Raw genomic sequence first — 24,843 nt, 5'->3', positions numbered from 1 at the left:
CCGGCGACAAACAATGCAATAACGGTACACATAAAAAGTTGTCCAATGAGAGAACACATCCAAGAGAGGGAACTTCAATTTAAATTCTTGCGTCGTCATTCATATCGCCTGAAATTTATCTTATATCTCTTGTACCATAACCTTAAGGAACATTATTCACCTTACCCGGTCAACAACATGGGTTAAATATATCACAAAGGATACAAAATTATGTGGCTAAATATTGTATGGAAGGGGCCATGCTATAATATACCGTCATTAAATAGGCGGCTAAGTTTTGACAAGAGAGGTTATTGGAAGACTAGATATCCGAGTTAATTACCAAATAGCCAAAAGCGCAATAGTAATTTACTCCTAGATTATTTGCGCACAAGCCATGGCAACAGACAAAATGGAAGTTAGACTGAACTGGCCGTCAACGAAGATCCTGAGAGGGCGATTATTCACAAAGGAAGTGGGAAAGAAATTCACTGTAAATGTGATCACTACGTTAGCTAAAGGATTTTCTATGAAAATAAATTTTTGTATCCACCCATTATATGGCATCACTTTTGTCCTTTCACAGTCCTTCAATATAAATGTTGAAATCATTTCTAACACAAGTATTGAAATCTTGAGTTTTTATTTATCGCTTTACAAAGGCCTTCTGGAATCTAAATTCCCTCAGAATTCTATTTTGCACTCTTGGTTGGCCTATTCTGGAAAATAACTTCACGATTTGGGGTCCTTCCTAGGAAAGCTACCAGAGCTTAATTCAGAGTTCATCACAAATTCCTTAAATTAGTACAGAGAAAACTTGACCATTATTCTTATGATTTACCATATGATGATATTATACAATTGATAACCTTAACCATCTTACTCTATAGGAGACAGCGTATTGATGTAACATTCTTATATAAGTTTTGGAACAATCCTGTAGACCACCTATTTCTCCCTGCGTCTTCATGTCTTGATTCACCAAAAGTTAGCATGAGAAAAAAAACCTTTTCAGTTGTAGGATTTAGCCAACACAATAATTCCTACTAATTAGAATTAAAATGTCACAAGTTAGTATTTATAATCAGCCTGAAAGTTTTCAATATTTATAATGATAAACTTCTTTTTTCTGGCTTAGTGTTCTTTAATGCTCAACATTCCTGGCACTTTCTCATTTGTTTTCCTTAATGCCCATTTAATCCTCTCCATCCTCCTCCAAACCCAGATTTCAAAAGCCACCAATCTACCCCTATCATCCGCTTCAGTGACCGTGCCTACACTTCATATCAAAATTTTAACAAGCCTTCATTTAAAACCATTACTCAATGTACCAGTCATCAATTATCTCCTCATTGTGAAAGCTTCTTTGTTTAATGCAACTTTTCTCCCTACCTCTATTTTACTTTGACTGTTTTAGTCCAAAACACTTCAGAGATATGTTTTGTTTACATTTATTCCCATCCCATATCTATTGCACTAAAATTCCAATGCACTCAGCAATGTTTGCAGCCTCTTGGATGACTGACAAACCAAAGCATGGTCACCTAACTATTTTATGAATTCCCTGCAGTCTTTCATTCTCATATCCAGTTCTTCCCATGCCTCCTTATTCATTTTCTCCCCATATACGAGGGTCATCCGGAAAGTAGTACCCGTTCGTGAAATAAAAAGACACAAAAGTAAATATTAACAAACATAAAAAATTTTATTTGAAAGAGGATACTTTAAACTACTTCTCAACATAATCTCCAAGCAAATTAAGGCATTTGTCATAACGTGTGACAAGTTTCTGTATTCCTGCTGCATAGTCCTTCGCCGCCAGCTCATTGAGATACGCGAGGGACCCATCTTGCACAAATTTTTGCATAATGCAGATGGTGTTTAACAATTTCATGAACAATTGTTCGAGAAACATTGGGAAAATGCTCACAGATGTCATCAATTGTGACGCGCCGATCGTTCCTCACGAATTCGTCAACTGAGCTCACCAGTTGGTCTGTAATGACAGACGGTCTCCCCGAACGCTCATCGTCGTGTGTGTTCCCCCTCCCCATGTTGAAGTTGCGACACCACCGCCGAACAGATGACTCGTCCATTACATTGTCTCCATACACCTCCTTTAATTGGCGATGAATATCACATGGGCGAACGTTTCTTGCATTGAGGAATTTAATCACTGCCCTCACTTCACAACTGGCGGCGTTCTCAATTTTTTTAAACATTGTAAACAATCACAGAAACAACACAGGCAATGCTAGCGTCACGCAACTTGGCTCAGAGAAGGCAGACAAGCCACTGAAGCTATCTGACCTCGTCCAGCGGCTACTCACGTCGTCAGCACTTCATGCGGCACGAACGGGTACTACTTTCCGGATGACCCTCGTATGTGAACAACACATGTAATAATGGAAAACCCTGCCTTGCTTCTCTTGCTAACACTGCCCATGCAGACTCTATCCCTCACTGGCACCCGAGCAGTCTGTGTATTGGTCTCCTACCCTACAATATAATTTTTAGCAAAATTTACATTAATTTTTCCCAGTTCACTCAATCATATGCCTTTTCAAAATTTATGAAAGTGACAAGTACATACTGACTGTATTTTATGCCTATCTCTATTAGCAACCTAATTACTGCAATGACATCACAATTGCCTCTTCCTTTCAGGTACCTAACTGATCATCCCATAAGTAATCATTTGCCCTGCTTTGGATATTCTTGTTGATGATCCAGCAAACTACCTGAGCTGCATTTCACATCAAATTTATTATTCTGTAGTCTTCACATATTGCAGCCTTTACCTTTTTTGGAATAGGAAGTCTTCCGATCAAATTCCTCTCTCCTAATTGCTAAGAATTAGTCCTAAAATACTATTTCTCCCACATTTTCCCAAGCCTTTAAGTAGTTCCACAAGTATGTTATCTACCCCCACGGTATTAGTTGATCTCATTCCGTAAATGCCATTTCTATCTCACCATTGAGTAAGCCTGGACCTAAGCTACCCTCATCTACGGCATATTCTCTTTCTATGACTAACCTTGGTGGCCTAAGTTCTTCACCATAGTTCCACATATTCCTTCCATCTCGCTTGGATCTTTTCTGGTTCAACTAATATTCTTCTCATTAACACAGATTTTCCACTTTTTACTTCCTGACAGTAGAGCCATTCCAGTATAAGGTACCAATCTCACCCTTCCTCAGCAAACTTTCAATATCCTCACATTGCATATTCCATTATGCTTCTTTTGTTACCTGTCTCAATTTGTTGTTAACTTCTTTATATTTCCTTCAACCTAACCTTGTACATACATTTTTCCATTTCTTTCTCACAGCTACCTTTCTGATCATCTCTTATGCCATCCATGGTTTCTTGTCCTTTCCTTACTGACAGTTCCTATAGTTTCTTTTGTGGCTTTTGAAATCCCTATTCTTGTATAATTCCATTTTTCCAAGAGAGTATTCAGCTCCTTTTCCTCAACGATTTTCTCCAGAGACTGATGATACTCCTTCCTTGTCAATCCTACATTGCTTATTGTTCCACCCATGGTTAGACCACTGACTGAAGGGCATGTCAGTCTATCCTCACCTGTGTGATTTTTGGGTACCAGATACTCCTCAGAAACCACAGATGGCATAATGGAAGGAGCTAGCCTCCCTACCCTGAGGTATGAATTTCACATGCTGTTGGGCTTAGTCCCAGGCGAGCTCTATCTCCACCTTTCATACAGACCTTTTGGCTATGCATGCCATAAAACTTGCAATTCTTATCTTTAATGACTGCTTTCCCTCCTATCCACTTGTGTGCTCATCCATTTCTCCTTAGGTGGGGAAATAAGCTCATAAATGCCACTTCCTTGCTAAAGAATCAAGGCACATAAGGATGTGTAAATTATGTTCATTCGATTAGCTCAATTGGTTAGCACATCAGCAAGGCAAGTGAAACATGAGTGGTTTACATCCCAGTCAAGGAAACTTTTTAAGTTTGCGATCCAATCCATTTAACCTTCCCCAATATTCTGCGTTTCTCTTATTTTTGTGCTCCTATCCCTTATATAAAAATGTGTTTTGAAAAGTTTACTTTGAATGTAAAACATCTATCTCTGAAATAAGAGGAAAATATGTGGGTATATATATGAATTGGGTTACAGGCACTATCTGATTTTTTCTTGCAGTAGGATGAATCTACAACAGGTTCATATCTATGATGAAACAAGTTTTCTCCTGTTTTGTGCTCTTATCTCGGAACATACACTTCCCTCAAATAACAGAGGAAGATCTTACATATACTACTGAAAGAAAATTATGAAAAGGGTCAGTGAAGAAATCTCTGAGGGAATGAAATGATGGGAACCAAATACGATACTTAGGAGAGCATAAATAGCAGACTAGCAGTCTACAGACCCAAGTCCATTGAAAACAAATGGCAATGGTTGCTGCTGCAGGCACAAGGGCCAAATGTAACTGCCATTTTTAGAATTCAAGATGAGATTATTTCCACCATGAGATCTTCCAGAAATTTTCCAGCAATGCATACCTTAAATTCTATATATAACTAGCCACAGGCAATCTTCAATAAGTGAATTATTTACTTTAAGTTTACCAGTTTTTGCAACAATAACAGTTTTTCATTCCTTTTCAATGTGCCATGTCACAGATTTCACATGTTTATTTAAAAAAGCTTAAGAAGAACCTAAGGCACATTACAATGCCACCATAAGCATCCAAACTAGCACAATGGTATTCAAATTAAAACATAGTTTTCAGGCAATTAAAAAAAAATGAAAAGCATATTGCAGGTTAACAGGCAGGGTTTCCTTCTTTGGCAAGGCTAAGAAATTTAGCCACAATCTGATCATCAACACCCACCATAAATTTAGGATATCTTTAACTGGCTTGGGGTAATAATATTCCAACAATGGTACATTTGCTCCCTGTCCAGAAAACCTCTTCAAGGGGAAAATAACTTCTACACAATTTTTTACACTTTTTTTATTTCAACATAGTTAAATATTTGAATCTCATTCAGAGTGGATTTGGATGAATCCACTCTGAATGAGATTATTTGGATGAATCAATAGAGATACAAATACATTCTGTAGTACAAAACACCAAAATCTAAGTAAGATCTAAAGGAAATTATTTAACTTCCATGATATTTATGTGGAATGGACATGCATTACTGGCTTCTTCAATAAAAATACAATCTAAATCTTATATACCTCAGACCTTAAATACAATCAAGAAAGTCCACAATTGTGATATGAATGTAAGTGAACAGAGGATGACCAAGAGACAACCGCATTAACCTAACTTAATAAAAATGCAGAAACAAAACAATTTAAATCAGTCCTCTGACTTAAGAACTCCACACAATGAACACTATTGAATAAAATGTACTTGAATATAGAATGACAGACTTGCGGTAAAATATTAGGAAAAATAAAACAAGCATTATAAAACTGGTTAGAGCTTTAAAAAAAGCACATGCATATCAATTGTTCTGCAGTTTTATATTTGTGCAATATAAAAAGCAATACTTCAAATGCTGATACATATGGAATATAAAAACAATCATAAAACTAATTATAGCATTTGATGAAGACCCCATAAGAATCCATTTTACTGTGGATATATTTTTGTGTATTATGAATAGCAACACATCAAAAGCAGAAATAAACGGTTAATTAAAACCGTCAAAACTGGTTATAGCATTTGAAGAATGCCACATAAGTATCCATTTTTCTGTGGATACATCTTAGTGAAATAAGAAGAGCAACACTTCAAGAACAGAAATAAATGGCTAATTGAAACAATCATAAAAATGGTGCCAGCATTTAAGCAATACAACATGAGTATCCATTTTTATGAGAATATATCTTTCTGTATTATTAAGAGCCACACTTCAAAAGCAGAAATAAATGTTTAATTAAAACAATCTTAAAAATGGTTATAGCATTTAAAGAATATCACCTAAGTATCCATTTTCTGTGGATATGCCTTGGTGAAATATAAAAAGAAAAACTTAAAAAGCAGAAATAAATTTATAAGTTTAACAATAATAAAACAACATAGCATTCAAACAATACCACATGAGTAACCATTTTTCTGTGGATACATCTTTGTGCATTTTAAATAGCAATGCTTCATACTGTTGTACATCACAAATATATCAATTGCCAAGAGATATTTTTCCTCAACTTCCAAGTTCAGATGAACAACAGGAACATAAAATTGTGAAATAAAAAATAATGTACTTCTTGAGCATGCAAAAAATACAAAATTATTGCCAGCAACAAACCACAATGAAATATAGCGACCTCAGTTATGAAAAATAAAAAAAAATACTGAAGTACCTCAGTTAAATCAAAGAAAATACAATCAACATAAGGCCATTAATTATATTAAAGGATGAAGTCGGTGGCAATATTTGTTGCAGACAACACATAAAAATAAAAAAAATAAAGGACAGGTTCTATCATGGGAGAGCAAACGATCACAGGCTCACATTCTTGGATGATATGAGGATTCTGGAGCATATCCCCAGGCACCTGATTCAAAATCTAGAAGTAATGATTAAAACATGAATCAATGATTAACGAATAAAAAATCCAAATAATGTTTCTTAAATAAATTAAACTAAGTAGTACACATTATTATTAGGTAATCTACTGATTAAGGTAATTTTTGGATGGACACAATAATTAAATTAATATTTTTTCTCTACTAACAAAACAGAACCCAACATCCTATTCTACAACATACCCCTCTTCATCACTGTGTACTTACTCCCTCCCTTCATTCCCTCCGACATCTCTCTCCTATTCCTGCCTAACATTCTCCCCTCTGTATTGGTCACATATGGCGTTGAAATCCCACTGCTGATCAGTATGCCCTTCATCCATTTTTCCTGTCCTCTCATGATTTCACCAAAAATTCCCTTTCCTTACTCACCATACATAGCACTTCCTCATTTGTTTTTCTTTCTGTCTACTCCAAATACTCTATCTCCGAACCCACATTTCAAAAGCCTCCAATTTACGCCTATCATCCTGCTTCAATGACTTTGTTTCCGCGCGGCACAAAGTAACTACGCTCTATAGCAACGTTTTAACAAACCTTTTCTGAACATTGTTACTCAACGTCTCTGTCATCAATTCTCTCCTTTTAGCGAAAGCTTCTTTGCCTAACGCAATTCTCCTCCTTATGTCCTTACTACTTTGACCATGCTTGTCCAAAACACTTCCGAGATACATTAACTGTTTCACCTCTAACTTATGAGCTCTCGTCTATGAACTTTCATTTTAATGTTTAACTGAGCCTTTCTCTTTCTGGAAATCCCCATATCCTTTGTTTAATTTATATTTATTCGCTACACTGTTCCTAATATCCCATATCTATCTCTGTGAATTTTTGATTGACTCAGCAATGTTTCCAACCCCTTGGCTGAGTGACAAACTAGAGCTTGGTAACCAGTAAACCTGACTGATTTAATGAATTCCGCACCATCTTTCACTCCTACCTTCAGTTCTTCCCATGCCTCTTTAATCATTTTCTCCAAGAATACGTTAAACAGCACCGGTGATAATGAACAACCCTGCCTCGCACCTCTTCCTAACACTGCCCATCCGGATTCCCCATTCCCCGCTCCCACCTGAGCAGTCCGAGACATGCACAGATTGCGGATTAGCCCCCTTTCCCTCCATTCTATTCCTATTTTCTGCTATATACTCATCAGTTTTTCCCAATTCACTCTATCAATCGCCTTTACAAAATCTATGAAACAGACAAATTTGTCCTGACTTTATTCTGTATTCATCTCAATGAGTGATCTCATTACTGCAATAGTATTGTGCGCATGCCTCTTCCCTTCGTCAACCCTAACTGAAAATCCCCCAAGTATTCATTTGCCCTACTCTCCATTCTTTTGTCAATGATCCTGAGAACCACTTTAGCTGCGTGGGAAATCAAATATTGTTCTGTTGTCCTCACATGATGTAACCTTTACATTTTTAGGCATAGGAACTAACACTGATCTCACAAATTTTTCTGGCCAGATTCCTGCTTCATAAATGCAATGAATCAGTCCATATACTCTCCCCACATTTTCTTAACCCTTTCAGTAGTTCCACAGGAATGTAGTCTACCCCTACGGCCTTATTTGATTACATCTCCCTCACTGCCCTTTCTATCTCATTGTTGAGTATGTCTGGACCTAAGCTATCTTTGTCTATGTCATATTCTCTTTCTATGCCCAAGCTTGTTGGCCTAATTTCTTTACCATTGAGTTCTGTATCTGTATATATTCCTTCCATCTCTCTTGTATCTTTTCTGTTTCAACTATTATCTTACCCGATTTTTCTCTGTCAACACAGATTTGCCCAATTGCTTTCTTGTATGATGAATCAATTTCACTATTCTGCAAACTGACGATATCCTCACACTGCATCTTCCACCATGCTTCTTATGCTTTATTTTTCCCCCTTCGCAATTAATTATTTGACTTTTTGTACTTCCTTCTGCCAATTCTGGGTTTACATTCTTTTATTTCCTTATCTCAATTATCTTTCCAATCATCCCAAACGTGATCCATGGTTTCCTTGTTCTTTTCCTATCAAACATTACTAAAATTTCTTTAGCGGCCTTCGATATCCCTTTTTTGATGTATTTCCATTATTCCTGAGCAGGACTCCGCACTTTTCCCTTGTTCATGATTTTCTCTACAGCTGGCCAATATTCCTTCCTTGTCATTCCAGTTAATGCTTTTAAGTTCCATTTCCTAACTCACCACCCCCGCCTTACCTTTTTGAATCGCACGCTACACTTTATGGGCACTTAGTTGAGATCAGAGTTCCCATCCGTTACCGCGAAACTTTGCGAATTGATCACTCTATTCCTAAATCTGTGCCTTACCATAATATAATTTAACTGATACCTTTCTGAGTCACCTGGCATTTTCAAGTAGCATACATATTACATTGCAATAAAAAGTTCGATGTCCGAGGCTAAATAGTGTTTCATTATTAAAACAGCCTCGTGATACTTTGGGGCTACTTAGGATGAAAGGCAAGAGAAACATGATAACAAAGTTATGCTTTCATTAGCATCATATCGCTCAAGTATTAGATAGAAGTTTTTATCAAAACATTTGCCATGATGCATTCATGAGGTTTGCCGAATCAAACACATTAGTCTTTCAGTGGATTTTCATAGTGGAAAGAATAATCAATAAAAAAAACAAGCATACGATTACTCTGAGTCACTCCACACGTAAAAAGTTCAACTTCAAAATTACAATAGATTCATACTTTCAATAAAAGAAATAATACACAACATACTATTAAAATTTAATAAAATATAGCCATTTAAACAACAGCCTATCTTCAAACTGATGTATCAGCCCAGCATACTAAAGAGGGTTAATGCATTTCTAAATAAAATGTTATTGAGGCTTTCTCCAGATTCTTGAAATTAACACCACAAACTGAAGTTAAGAGAGCATTGTGGCATTACAGAAAGTCTATCTGATATCAGATATGTAACTAAGATTTAGGAATGTGTACATGATATACAATTTCTTTAATTTGCTCTGGTTTATTCAGTTTAGGCTAACATGAATTGTGACAATTTAATTCAAAAGTGTTCTGGAAAGATAAAAACAATAGAGAGAGAGACAACTTGGTAAAGATATTAGGCCGGTGAGCTTAGGTACAGAAAGCAAATATATTGGGAATATGAAAACAGGAACTTGGGAATAGAAAACTTGACTATTACACAGAAAAGGCACAAAAGAAAATAGAATTGATGAAGGCTGTGGGAATAATAAACATCCCCGTGGAACTACACAAGAATTTTGGAAAGCATAGCTGGTCATGTTTTTGTGTGTTTATTTTTAGCCAGCAAGAAGACTGTTAGATTGTTACCATGCAAAAAGACAGAAAAGTAGCAGAATGTGAGGACCAGGTTTTTAAAGTACTGATAAAAGACCAGTGTCTTGATTGACCTTGTTCCCATCCATCTTTGGAAGGGATTCCCAACTAGGTGAAGTAATAACATCTTTAGTGTAATGTGCAATAAAACAGAATTTAATTTTTAAATTCAAATTTTCTGCATGATTCTGTTTGGTCGCCTATAACCTTCGCTATGAGTACTATATTTCACATTCCATTTTCAGTTTCAGACAAATTGTAACCTAAGTGATCTCCAAAAGTAAAATCTACTTACCTGTAGCTTAGCAACAACATTAATCACTACAAGAAATTTTCCTCTGAGAAAATCTTGCACATATGTAGAAATTTGATAGAGTATCTCCTTATTGCTTATTTGCTTTCAAAATTGTTACCATTACCAACAATGATGAATTTTAAAAAAAATCATAATAATACTTAAATTTTCTTATCAAAAATGTCAGAATCAGGACTTAAGGCTAATAAAAGTAATGATGAAGCACAAGGTATTTCTAAGAAATAGGTAGTAATTAAATCATATTACCATATGCATTTGGTGGTGACACATTAGCATGCCCCGGTGTCATTCCATTTCCGGTGGAATGAGTAACTCCAATCTAAAAAATAAGATGAAGTTGCACAATATATTACAAGCATGCATACTCTGAAGACACAAGAGTGATAGCACATCATGTAACAGCCAACAAGCTCAAAATTCCATCCTGACGAGGTCAAATTATCAACCCAAGACTCGTGGAATAATGGCGATTGATAGGACGAAGGAATGCTGCTTGGAACCCAGGAGTATGAATAATCACTGGCTGGATCCACTGCTCAAATCCCAACCTGACAATGTCAGCAGTGCAATCTGAGACTCGCAGGCCATTGGTAGGACTAAGGGACACCCAAGCAGGTTAACTATGCAACCCATGATTCAGGGAGCGGTGGCCTAGGGAAGAGTAAAGAAAACACCAAAGGCAGTGACGGGGAGACCTGCCACTCAGATATATAAAGAAGAGCAAAAAAAGTACCTTAGATGGTTGAATGTATGACATGATTCAAGGAGCAATGATGAAGGGACAAAGAGAAACCCTTGGAGGTCAGCTGTGCCCCTCTGACTCAGGGGGTGGTAGAGAGAGGAAGGGCAAACACTATACCATACTAACTTGTTCTCATTCCCCTTTATAAATGTGTAATGTAACCTTAAATGAAAGTCTTGGTATCATGCCGGTGAGCAATCATTTTTCATACATTAAATTCAGACAACTGAGCAAGCAGGTACATGGATAGTTTTCTGATTGAATTGATTGAGTAACTATCCACATCAGTATCTAACATAAACTTTCAAAATTACATTTTTCAAAGGTTGTGGTACACTCAAGAGTGCTGAATTTTGAAAATATTTGTACACAGAATTTTTCATTAATATTTTAAAATAAACTAAAAACCGATGCACTTAACTATGCCATGTACTATCTATATACTACACACTTCCTTTTTTATAAAAAAGAACAAAACTGAAGAGAGAGAGATTGTAAATTAACTGAATTGTGTACACTGTGAACATTCTTTGGAATACTTAACATTGCTGGCTTCATTTGAAACAGTTAATAGGGGAAAGGTGGAAATGCCATCTTACTGTGGTACTTGTATTAACATTTTATATTGGTACTGTATAATAAAAGCTTCTTTTTCATTTTGCAGCACATCCATTATGATGACTGGGTAGCCAGAAGTGAAAGAAAGGATTCAGGTAAACATTTACCGGTGAGAGGGACTTTCAAGATATTAATTCACAATTTCCATGAATATTATTCTTCAGAGAATCTGTGACTATGCCTGGTATACTGACAAAATTTTGAGTTTTAAATAGGGGGTGTGGGCCATTTTTATGTTGTTTTGTTTTCAAAGATATTGCACATCATTACTACTATTATTCCATGAAAAAGTACAAGTTATAATTATGATGAGTACACAAAGCTCCCATGTAGTTTGGGAGCATTATTTTAACTGCACAGATATGTCAGTTTTATTAATTCCAAAGATTAAACCCTAAATTAAAAATGAAATGCATTAAAAACAGCAGCTATAGACTGACTTCTTCCATCCATTGAAAAAACAATCATACTGACATTAGTTTCACAGTATGTATCTAAATGACAGTTTCAGGCATAACATGGTGGAAATCCTTCATGACGAAAGAAGATACTTTGCTTCCCTTGCAGAATTTTTTTCAATTATGACTTAAGTTTTGTTAAACACAACATATTCAGATAAATTGGAAATTTCTGAACACACACACACACAAATAAATAAATAAATATATATTTTTATATAAATATATATTATATATATAAATATATATTATATATATAAATATATATTATATATATAAATATATATTATATATATAAATATATATTATATATATACATAAACATGCATATATATATATTATACGTGTATATATATATATTTACATTCTCCCCTCTATCACAGTCTTCAACATCCCACTGCCGGTCAATACCCCCTTCATCCACTTTTCCTGCCTCCATAGGATATCTCCCAACAAACCCCTGTCCTCACCCACCATACCAAGTACTTCCTCATTTGTTTTCTTCTCTGTCCATTTCACCTTCTCCACACCCTCATTTCAAAAGCCTCCAATCTACAACCTCCTCCTGCTTCAATGACCACGATTCCGCACCGTACATGGCTACGCTCCATATCAAAGTTTTTACAAGTCTTTTCTTAATATCCTTACTCAACGACCCTGTCATCATCTCCCTCCTCCTTGTGAAGGTCTCTTTGCCTAGCACAATTCTTCTCCTTACGTCCCTACTACTTTGACCATGTTGATCCGAAACACTTCCGAGATACGTAAACTGTTCTACCTGCTCTAGTTTTTGCCCTCCTATTTTAATGTTTAGCTTAGCCTTTTTCTTTCTAGAAAATCGCATAACCTTTGTTTTATTAATATTGATTTTCATCCCATACCTGTCGCACCGACTTTCCAACCCCTTGGCTGAGTGACAAACTAGAGCTTGATAGCCAGCAAACCTAACCGATTTTATGGATTCCGTGCCATCTTTCATTCCTACCTTCAGTTCTTCCCATTCCTCTTTAATCATTTTCTCCAAGAATACGTTAAACAGCACCGGTGATAATTAACAACCCTGCCTAACACCTCTTCCTAACACTGCCTATTCAGACTTCCTGTTCCCCACTCGCACCCGAGCAGTCTGAGACATGTACAGGTTGTGGAGTAGCCTCCTTTCCCTCCAATTTATTCCTATTTTCTCCAATATACTCATTAGTTTTCCCAATTCACCCTATCAAATGCTTTTTTAAAATCCAGGAAACAGGCAAATACCTCCTGGTTGTATTCTATATTCCTCTGGATTAATAATCTCATAACTGCAATGGCATTAGGCATACCTCTCCCCTTCCTAAACCCAAACTGATTATCCCCTAAGTAATCATTTACCCTACTCCCCATCCTTTTGTGTGTGATCCATCCTTAGAACAACTTTAACTGAGTGGGATATCAAAAAAAATAGATATATATATGTATATATATATATGTATATATATATGTATATATATATATGTATGTATATATATATATATATATATATATATGTATATATATATACTCATATATACAGAAACAGATATAAGGAAAAGGGATAGGAACACATATAAAGGACGAACACAATAGAGGTGGGGAAGGCGGAATCGAACGGATCACAAGAGTAAAAATATTTCCTCAACCGGGACTCGAACACCGGATCTTTCCACTTGCCGGGCGGATGCTCTTAACCACTTGAGCTATCGAGGATAGTCAATTTACCCTGAGATCCGTGGGTCTAATATGTCGCCAAGCGCCCCGATTCTTTCAGCCAAGAGATGGCGTCAGGGGGCAGTTTCACCCACCAAAGGAGAAATAGACAATACACAAGGAAAGGAAAGGACAGTGGGTTAGAATTCATACAACATCATACAGGAAAGGAACAGTGCGTTTCGTGGCACGCATAGCCAGAAGAAAGAGATGAGCCACATTGGCCAAATACACATTCAAACACGAAATCCCGCCAAATGGCGAATACATACTCATATATACAGAAACAGATATAAGGAAAAGGGATAGGAACACATATAAAGGACGAACACAATAGAGGTGGGGAAGGCGGAATCGAACGGATCACAAGAGTAAAAATATTTCCTCAACCGGGACTCGAACACCGGAATATATATATATATATATATATATATATATATATATACACATATATATATACACATATATATATATATACATACAATATACATATATATATAATATATTTTTTTAAGGTAATCTACCGGTTAAGGTAGATTTTTGGATGGACACAACTACCAAACAAATATTTTATTACTCCTAACAAAACACAAAATCCATCAACCTACTCTATATCAGGTCCCTCTTCATCTCTGAGTACTTTCTTCCTCCCTTCATCCCGTCCAACATCCCTATCCTGTTCCTTCCCTTTCCTCTTTTGCCCAACATTCTACCCTCTATCACAGTCTTCAACATCCCACTGCTGGTCAACACCCCCTTCATCCACTTTTCCTGCCTCCATAGGATTGCTCCCAACAAACCCCTCTCTTCGCCCACCATACCAAGTACTTCCTCATTTGTTTTCTTCTCTGTCCATTTCACCTTCTCCATTCTTCTCCACACCCACATTTCAAAAGCCTCCTATCTACGTCTATCCTCCTGCTTCAATGACCACGTTTCCGCACCGTACATAGCTACGCTCCATATCAAAGTTTTTACGAGTCTTTTCTTAACATCCTTACTCAAAGTCCCTGTCATCAACTCCCTCCTCCTTGTGAAAGGCTCTTTGCCTAGCGCAATTCTTCTCCGTACGTCCCTACTACTTTGACTGTGTTGGTCCAAGACACTACCAAGATACGTAAACTGTTCTACCTGCTCTAGTTTTTGCCCTCCTATTTTAATGTTTAGCTTAGCCTTTTTCTTTCTAGAAAATCGCATAACCTTCATTTTATTAATATTGATCCTCATCCCATACCGGTCGCACCGATTTTCCAATGCACAAAGCAACTCCTTGGCCGACTGACAAACTAAAGCTTGGTCATCAGCAAACCTAACTGATTTTACGAATTCCCCGCCCACTTTCATTCCTATCTCGAGTTCTTCCCATGCCTCTTTGATCATTTCCTCTGCATACAGGTTGAACAGCAACGGTGATAATGGGCAACCCTGCCTTACACCCCTTCCTAACAATGCCCATCCTGACTCCCCGTTTCCCACCCGCACCTGAGCAGTCTGAGACATGTACAGGTTGCGGATTAGCCCCCTTTCCCTCCAATCTATTCCTATTTTCTGCAATATATTCATTAGTTTTTCCCAATTCACTCTATCAAACGCTTTTTCGAAATCTACGAAACAGGCAAATACCTCCTGGTTGAGTTTGTTATTCCTCTCGATTAATAATCTCATTACTGCAATGGCATCACACGTACATCTCCCCTTCCTAAACACAAACTGATCATCCCCTAAGTAATCATTAGCCCTTCTCTCTATCCTTTTGTTTATGATCCTGAGAACAACTTTAGCTGCGTGGGATATCAAACTAATTGTCCTATAGTCCTCACATGACGTGGCCTTTACCTTTTTCGGAATAGGAACTAAAACTGATCTTACAAAGTCTTCCGGCCAGATTCCCTCCTCATAAATACTATGGATCAGCCCATATAGCCTCTTCCGCCCACATTTTCCTAAGCATTTTAAAAGTTCCACGGGAATGTTATCTACCCCCACAGCCTTATTTAGTTTCATCTCCCTTAATACCCTTTCTATCTCATTGTCTAGTATGCCTGGACCTAAGCTGTCTTCCTCTAGGTCATTTTCTTTTTCAATGTCTAACTTTGTTGGTCTGAGTTCTTTACTATACAGTCCTTCTATATACTCCTTCCATCTCTCTTGGATCTTTCCTGCCTCAACTATTACCTTACCCGCCTTATCTCTAACTGTTAGCATAGCTCTTCCTTTCTTACTTCCCGATAACGATTAACTTTGCTGTACAGCGCACCAATTTCACCCTTCCTCTGCAGACTTTCCATATCCTCGCACTGCCTCTTACACCATGCTTCTTTTGCTTTATTTGTTGCCCGCCTCAATTTATTGTTCAATTCTTTATACTTCATTTTGCCTAATTCTGTATTTATATTCTTCCATTTTCACCGCTCATCCATCTTTGTAATCATCTCATCCGTGATCCATGGTTTCCTAGTCCTTTTAGCGTTAACATATAATATATATATACATACATATAAATGTATATACGAGGGTCATCCGGAAAGTAGTACCCGTTCGTGCCGCATGAAGTGCTGACGACGTGAGTAGCCGCTGGACGAGGTCAGATAGCTTCAGTGGCTTGTCTGCCTTCTCTGAGCCAAGTTGCGTGACGCTAGCATTGCCTGTGTTGTTTCTGTGATTGTTTACAATGTTTAAAAAAATTGAGAACGCCGCCAGTTGTGAAGTGAGGGCAGTGATTAAATTCCTCAATGCAAGAAACGTTCGCCCATGTGATATTCATCGCCAATTAAAGGAGGTGTATGGAGACAATGTAATGGACGAGTCATCTGTTCGGCGGTGGTGTCGCAACTTCAACATGGGGAGGGGGAACACACACGACGATGAGCGTTCGGGGAGACCGTCTGTCATTACAGACCAACTGGTGAGCTCAGTTGACGAATTCGTGAGGAACGATCGGCGCGTCACAATTGATGACATCTGTGAGCATTTTCCCAATGTTTCTCGAACAATTGTTCATGAAATTGTTAAACACCATCTGCATTATGCAAAAATTTGTGCAAGATGGGTCCCTCGCGTATCTCAATGAGCTGGCGGCGAAGGACTATGCAGCAGGAATACAGAAACTTGTCACACGTTATGACAAATGCCTTAATTTGCTTGGAGATTATGTTGAGAAGTAGTTTAAAGTATCCTCTTTCAAATAAAATTTTTTATGTTTGTTAATATTTACTTTTGTGTCTTTTTATTTCACGAACGGGTACTACTTTCCGGATGACCCTCTTATATGTATTTGTATATATGTATATATGTATATATATGTTTATATAAATGTATATGTATATATATATATGTATATATATATGTATATATATATATATATATATATATATATATATATATATATGTGAAATAAACATTCATTTCTTGTACACACTTCAAATTGAACAAGGTATCCCATGACATCTTAGAGAACTGCTCATTGAATAAATTTACACTATCGATTGGGTAGTACCCATTATGCCCATAATGGTCAGAAATGCCGAAGTTGACAACCTTCGAGTGACATTTTCACTTAACTGGAGGTTAGTGAAATCAAGGTCGATACTTTTAGAAGAGGCTGCAGTCTCCCTGGTTAGGGAGCTGATTAGTTAAATCCATCCGTACGTACACAGAATTGCCCTAAGTTTAGAGGATGGATCTTTTTGGGAGGATATATCACTATTGGAATTACCATATATTAGACCCTTGCTTTTTTCCCAAAAGTTTCTATTAACTAAATCCAGACTTACAGACATATTTACAAGCATGTTGCCAAGTCTATGCATTTGCATACTTTCATTTTGGCAGTTATTAACAGCTCCCATAATGCCGTTTCTGCAGAATACTGTTCCTGGGTTACTGCAAAACAACCAAGAATTTAAAGGTTTATACATACATACAGAGATTTGGTTATGATTCAGTGAAGAGGGATTATACATGTTTCATTTCCATTATTTTTTTGCAAAAAAATGTTTCTTTATGAGCTTAATGTGATAAAATTTCTATTGATGTAACTACAGTTGTGCATCAGCGACAGCCATTGCAAATTAGACATATTGAGATTGCTAAGCCTGCTTTTTCCAAAAAGAAGTTTCTTCCTATTGTAGAACAGGAAGGGGTCACAAGGGGCTATGGAGTGAATGAGGAAAAGAATCCACACAATTTTTTGATAGCTAATAGCATTTTTGCATTGGGCCTCATGGAACCCACCATGAGCAAACGTGTAATGGGCAAAATTGATTGGCAGAATGTGAATGGCACCTAATGAAATTCTAATAGTGCTCTAAATGCTATTCAATGATCTTATCTCACAATAGCAGCAGCAGTGTAAATGTTTACTTTTCTAATAGTAGTGACTGTATCACCAGATACACCTCCCTTGAATATTGGTTGTCTATCTTCTTAAAAAATTAAATATTTTATAGCAGTACTATAAAGAAGAAGACTTTCCGGGAAGTTCATACTGAATTACACAGGCCTTGACGGACGGATGACTAGGGAAACCAAAATTTCAATGTAGCATCATAGGATAGCTCCATTGTTGCCACAGGTTTACAGCACACATTCACACTTGCAACTGCTGACACTGATGATTTATTTCAGTCAAATCAATTACACTTTTTTCACTTTATATCCATGTAATGGCACTTCAACTGTGAGACTCACCATTTATCATCTCGGCATGAGGTTAGGCCCACCGTGACCAAATAATAAGGAGTCAACTGTATGAAAGGAAATCTACAGGTACATGCCACATCAAGGACGACTAATGTGTCACAGTCAACTGCCTAAACATTAAAATGATTACCAATAGATGATAATGCAGTTCTACACATAAAACTTTTGACTTTTAACAAAACCTACAGACATTATAGTGTATTCCATGCATTAGTCTGACACAAAATATTGATAGCTACTTCTGATTAGTAGACATTATTATAAACTGGAATTCAGATCAATGCCCACAAATCTTCCCAGGGTCCAGGTAGACATTGCCTCATCATATTTCTTTATCAATTCTCCATTAAATCATCTTAAATGAAGGAATAATACAAAAATGAATCAACAATAAAGACACCATTATAACAAATCTCTGGACAAATAAATGCGTCATTATTATGCTTTGTAGACATTATCATAAATTGGAATTCAGATCAAAGCCAAGGAATATTCCCAGTGTCCACCTAGACAAGAGCCAGGTATTTCTTTATTAATTCCCTTTTAAATTGTCTTAAATGAAGGAGTATTACAAAAATGAATTTATTAAAAGATACCAATATCCTTATTTACCTATTGCCAAATGCCAAAGCAGGGGCTCCCTCTGGTGTCTCTGGTTGAAATTTGACTCGATATTTACGATTTTGCATTCTCCATCTCATGCGGTTTAACTTCCTGCTAGTAATCACTCCTTTTTCGATTGGCTTAGCCCAGGTCACCTCGAGAATTGATCCATCCAGCAGAAAGCCTGATAAAATGACCCAATAAAGACGCTTCAATAAGTTCCCATACATATTTCAATGAATGGCAGAAGGAATGGAAAGTTCCAAATTGAAACTGTCCAGCAGTCAAAATGTTTTATCGAAAATAAAGCTGAAATTTCATGTAAACTTCAGGGATAAAATTCTTAAAATCCTGCCCGTGAGAAATCTGTGATGAGTATATCTTACTTTACATGGGATACTGTGAGTTAGGAATAGAGATCCACATTACTATGGATCACATTTGTAGAACTTGAAATTTCATTTGAGTAATCTACCTGGAAATTAATGTATAAACATATCCTTCCCATTTCAATATTGATATTGCATTTGCTACTTAACAGCTTAAATGATGAGGATACGGATTGTCAAGTGACTTCCCATCCTGAGGGCCCATTTGAATCCTGGTGGTGGCTATATTTTTCAGAGATGTCCCAATCCCTACTTGGAGTGCTATGCAGAGAGCATGAAGTGAATGTGCCATCCATAGGATGAAACATTAAATTGTGAACCTCTGGGTGCCTCCAGTTAAGAGAATACTAATGCCAATGCTGGGTTTCTCAACACCCTTCCTCCATTTCCTGAATAGTCAACCCAATCCGCTTTAACCACCTATCCATTCTGGTACAAATTACCTCTGCTGTGGGTCACCTAATCTATTACCTACAACAAACCCTTAATTGAAAAATACAAAGGAATGAATCAATATATTCACTATGAAAACATTTGCTAAGTAGTACAAATGAATTTCAATGGCAGAATAACATTTGTATTTTTTATCATAAGTATGACTAGCCATTGCATTTTACTATTGTGGAATTTAAAAAGGGTAAATATTAACAAAAAAAATGCAAAAACATAACTTCCCTTGTAGCCTCATTTCCTTTTTTGAGTCTCTCAAACTTGGAATAAGTTACAAAGGTATCCCCATACAACAGTCTTAATTCATTGGGAGTTTTGGATAAGGACAGCTGAACTGTTGGATTTTCCAATACTTGGTAATCCCTCTCTACGGTTGCTTTCATATAATTATCAGAAAACTCATTTAAAATGACAAAGTTTGCTGAAGGCCCTTAATGATAAATCTTCAAACTTGATTCACACCTAGAGCTGTGTGCAATAAAATGTCTACTCCCACAGTGCTCACTTGAGAATAATATACTTACATACTATACTAATCATGTGGCTCGTTCCCAAGAGAGTGCTTAGGGAACTAACTCATATATGAAATATTTAATGATGTCTTAGTTTAGGAAAAACATGACACTTTAACACGCGTTCAAGTGTCATGTTTTTCCTAAACTGCACTTGGTCAGATTATTGCCTTGCAATTCTGAAAAACTGTTATTCTGAAGTAATTCCTGCTCATTAAACTTTTCAACTAGAAAATAAAATTTGCCACGATAAAGCCTCTCTAGCTCTTCCACCATTATATTTCACTCTCAATTTGCCACTCATGATTTTTTTAAAATTTGCCACACTTACTTTAACCAAAACCTTATTTTAAGCATTGGAATGCCAGAGCCATTAACAATCAAAATTCTCATGAGACAATGTAGCTAAAGTTAACCACTTATACGAGGGTCATCCGGAAAGTAGTACCCGTTCGTGAAATAAAGACACAAAAGTAAATATTAACAAACATAAAAAATTTTATTTGAAAGAGGATACTTTAAACTACTTCTCAACATAATCTCCAAGCAAATTAAGGCATTTGTCATAACGTGTGACAAGTTTCTGTATTCCTGCTGCATAGTCCTTCGCCGCCAGCTCATTGAGATACGCGAGGGACCCATCTTGCACAAATTTTTGCATAATGCAGATGGTGTTTAACAATTTCATGGACAATTGTTCGAGAAACATTGGGAAAATGCTCACAGATGTCATCAATTGTGACGCGCCGATCGTTCCTCACGAATTCGTCAACTGAGCTCACCAGTTGGTCTGTAATGACAGACGGTCTCCCCGAACGCTCATCGTCGTGTGTGTTCCCCCTCCCCATGTTGAAGTTGCGACACCACCGCCGAACAGACGACTCGTCCATTACATTGTCTCCATACACCTCCTTTAATTGGCGATGAATATCACATGGGCGAACGTTTCTTGCAGAGGAATTTAATCACTGCCCTCACTTCACAACTGGCGGCGTTCTCAATTTTTTTAAACATTGTAAACAATCACAGAAACAACACAGGCAATGCTAGCGTCACGCAACTTGGCTCAGAGAAGGCAGACAAGCCACTGAAGCTATCTGACCTCGTCCAGCGGCTACTCGCGTCGTCAGCACTTCATGCGGCACGAACGGGTACTACTTTCCGGATGACCCTCGTAATAGAGGGGTAAATCATTCCTAGCAGACTCGGCTACTTAATCAGCTGTTTTCATTTGTAAATTACTATTGAATCTCTCCAGATTTGATAAACACTTTGTTTTCTAAATGTAGTTTGATAACAAAAAATCTGTAATTACAGAGTTATTTTTTAAGACAAGGAAATAATTACTACTTCTCAATTTAATATTTTGTCATTAAGGTCAATCATAAATATATCTCTATGCCTCTGTAAGGTAAAATGAAGAAATTCTGATGATCCCATCTCCTCTCGCATATTCTTAACAAGAGCCAAAGAAGCAAAAAAAACCTCTCAACTTGAATTATGTTTTCCAAGTTTTATGAAAGATATGATAAATCTTGATAGAAAACCAGATCATCTAATTTTTTGCCCATATGCTGCCCCTAATTCCAATGCAAATAAACAAAATTTTTACCCCTTTAACTGTGAAATATGAAATGGTACATCTGGAAAATTTATATCAATATTAATAGTCACTTGCCCTCAAGGGGCCAAAAAAGACCTCAGCTTCTAGGAAGGCACAGAATACGGAGCTAATTGCAACAGTGAGGGAATTGGTAAGCTCCAGCATTAAAAATAGTAAACACAAGGATAAAATAACAAAGAAATCATCACTGACATTTTTCCATTGGCTAACGACGTTTTGTTACCTTAACTAAAACATGCATGGCTTGAGAAACATTAGCTTCATGATTTTTCAAAATGAACTAGGCCTTTAAATTACTTACCATTCATTAATTTGATAGCTCTACTTGCATCTTCTCTTGAGTAGAAATGAATAAATCCAAAATTATGAATAATTTTAACCTTTTCAATCATTACCCGAGTCCTCTCCTCAAATAACTTCTGTACCATGGACTCAGTAGTCGACATGTTTATGTTTCGAAAGAATAGAACTTTCACCTGAGGAGGAAACAAATGAAATTTTTACCATCACATTTGCAAAGGTTGCAAAATAATTAACCGACTTTCATTCCATTCCCAAAAGCAATCTGACTGAATAAAAACACAAGACACATGAAGGACTTAAATATTAAGTGTATCAAAAAAATATTAATTTAATGCAGATAAAGCACATTTTCACTGAAATGCCTAGCTATTTTAAAACAACAGCCAGTCTTCACTCACCTTAACAGTCTCCTCACTACAATGCGTTGAAACATGTAATGCCAGCTTTAAACAATCCTGAGGCGAGAACATTTTACATATACACATCAAAAGGGGATACCAAAAGTAAAACTCTCACTATTGCATTATGTAAACAGCGAGCGTATAAATGCATATGCTTTCAAGAGCATATTTACTCAAGTTAGGATAGCGCATTACAACACCCCGTCCTCGCCAAACGTCATTGCTAATGAGGTGATATTTAGATGCATACGAAGAAGTGCACAACAACTAGCCCGGCGTCATAAAATCTAAACCAAGGAGAACTAATCACAATGGCGACGAGACTTTCCATTGCAAGTACGCTACATGCCTTTCAGCATTTAGCGCGTCTGAAATAACTTCAAAATATCTTCGCAAATCGTAAAAGGCATCTTTAAGAGTGCGATTCGCTTTAAAGAATAAATCGCTATCGATATCGTAACACTTACAATGCCTCGGCTTACGGTTTCAGCAAATCGTGTCTTATCATACCGAGGTATCGAAATTTTACTTTCTGCATCACCATAAAGACAAATGCAAAAGTAGCACAAAGATAGTTTCCCCTTCACGGATAGTACAAAGGAGACCATTATATACATTAACTGTATGATAAAATAGAAAATACGATATAAATGAAGTGGTAAGGCAAAATATATTATCTAACCACACGCTTATTTCAGAGGATTATACATTACCTGTGACATCGTCTCCTCGTCCACCTCGATCTCAGGCTCTGCCCAGTCAACTAGGACACCATTCTTCCACAATTTAATAACTCCACTAAGAAGGTTTCGTCTGGCTAACGCGGCCGCCCGATGGCTTACAAAATCGACGAAGGCAAAGCCTCTATTTTTACCCTCGTTTGAAAAACTTTTGTAGACAATCACTTTATCCACACCTTCTACGACCTTAGAAATCTCTTCGTGTATTTCTTCTTGTCTTTTATTTTGTGGGACACCACCAATAAACAGACGACTGTTTCTGCAAGCCCTAACAACCCCCACATGACATCCTCGGCGAATTTCTTTCCCGTTCAATTCTCGAATGGCATTCGTGGCCTCTTCTGGTGTCGTATATTTCACGAAAGCGTAGCCTCTATTCCCTCCAAAGAAGTTCATCATCAGTCTAATCTCATATATCTTACCTGCCCTTTCAATGAAAGGCACTAACTCGTCTTCGATGAGATTTTTTGGCAATGCCCCGACAAACACTTCAGCTTCTTGCGGTGGGGGATGACCAAGCCAGTAAGGAGGTGGCCCGTATCTCCGTTGGCCATTTGTTTGAATGATATTATAGCCTGTTCGTTCAATTAGATTCAGCAATCTTTTTCCTTCCGAAGAAGGAATTGCATCTGCTTCGGGTACACGATTCATTTTTAGTCTCTCCTTAGGAAGTGTTAAATTTGTCACGTGGTTTGGTCTCTGCCGAATCTTCTCGAAACTTAGGACGCCTAGACGAATTCCGCGTTTTCACTGGACCTAGTTTAGTAATATTGATAGATGGCATTTGGTACCGGCTGGGATAATTGTGGCAAGCAAATCGAACCATAGGATCACGTGATATTGGGCAAACGGTGGCGGCGTTTGAATTTTTTAAAATATCTGTATCGATTAAATCTTCTAAGTGGAAAGACACGAAGCAGGAAATATACACAGAGCAGAAAGCAAAGTTTTATTAAGTATAGACAAGATTTATATTGACGATCCGTGCAGATTTTCTTGATACATTTTGTCTTTCCCTCATCGTTGTAACTTTTTTCATTTTTCGTTCTGCACGTCAATTGCACAAAAAATCAATTTGAAAGATAATTCAGTACATAAATTGGCCATTTAATATTATAAATGTATGTCACGAATGGCAATTGTGATAATTCCTCGGATGCAGTCTGTATGAGATCTCGTCGCCGCTTACCCTTTTGCAATAGTATTTGGATCAATGCCTAAGAAATAAGAGTGATTTATGAATTATTTTCGCATAATTTAAGGAAACCTATTTAAAAAGGGTATGAATCTTTTGAAAATGTCTTTTAGAATGTCTTTATGACAGCGCTAACCCTTAACCAAAATGTTTATTTGTTG

General features: G+C 37.0%; 1 protein-coding gene across 1 annotated transcript; it reads right to left on the bottom strand.

The window, feature by feature from the left end:
* Positions 1-6,480: 6,480 nt before the first annotated feature.
* On the bottom strand, positions 6,481-24,138 carry LOC139694637 (probable RNA-binding protein 46). Its single transcript, XM_071593123.1, has 7 exons — positions 23,461-24,138; positions 22,745-22,801; positions 22,345-22,519; positions 19,078-19,252; positions 17,538-17,646; positions 10,468-10,540; positions 6,481-6,539 (listed from the first exon to the last, which is right to left on the bottom strand). The coding sequence occupies exons 1-7, from the start codon at positions 24,136-24,138 to the stop codon at positions 6,481-6,483; spliced, it is 1,326 nt and encodes a 441-aa protein (XP_071449224.1).
* Positions 24,139-24,843: the final 705 nt, after the last annotated feature.

Source organism: Hetaerina americana, unplaced genomic scaffold (assembly GCF_022747635.1).
Source record: "Hetaerina americana unplaced genomic scaffold, ioHetAmer1.1.p SCAF_51, whole genome shotgun sequence".
Classification (NCBI taxonomy): domain Eukaryota; kingdom Metazoa; phylum Arthropoda; class Insecta; order Odonata; family Calopterygidae; genus Hetaerina; species Hetaerina americana.
This window is presented reverse-complemented; position numbering and strand designations above follow the sequence as displayed.

Bases quoted from the DNA above. Each gene is read 5' to 3' on its own strand.
- LOC139694637 (XM_071593123.1), bottom strand. From the start codon at position 24,138: ATGAATCGTGTACCCGAAGCAGATGCAATTCCTTCTTCGGAAGGAAAA. The intron at 19,253-22,344 runs GTAAGTAATTTA...TCATTTTATCAG, and splicing joins AGCTATCAAATTAATGAATG to GCTTTCTGCTGGATGGATCA. The intron at 17,647-19,077 runs GTAAATAAGGAT...GTTGTTTTGCAG, and splicing joins GCTTTGGCATTTGGCAATAG to TAACCCAGGAACAGTATTCT.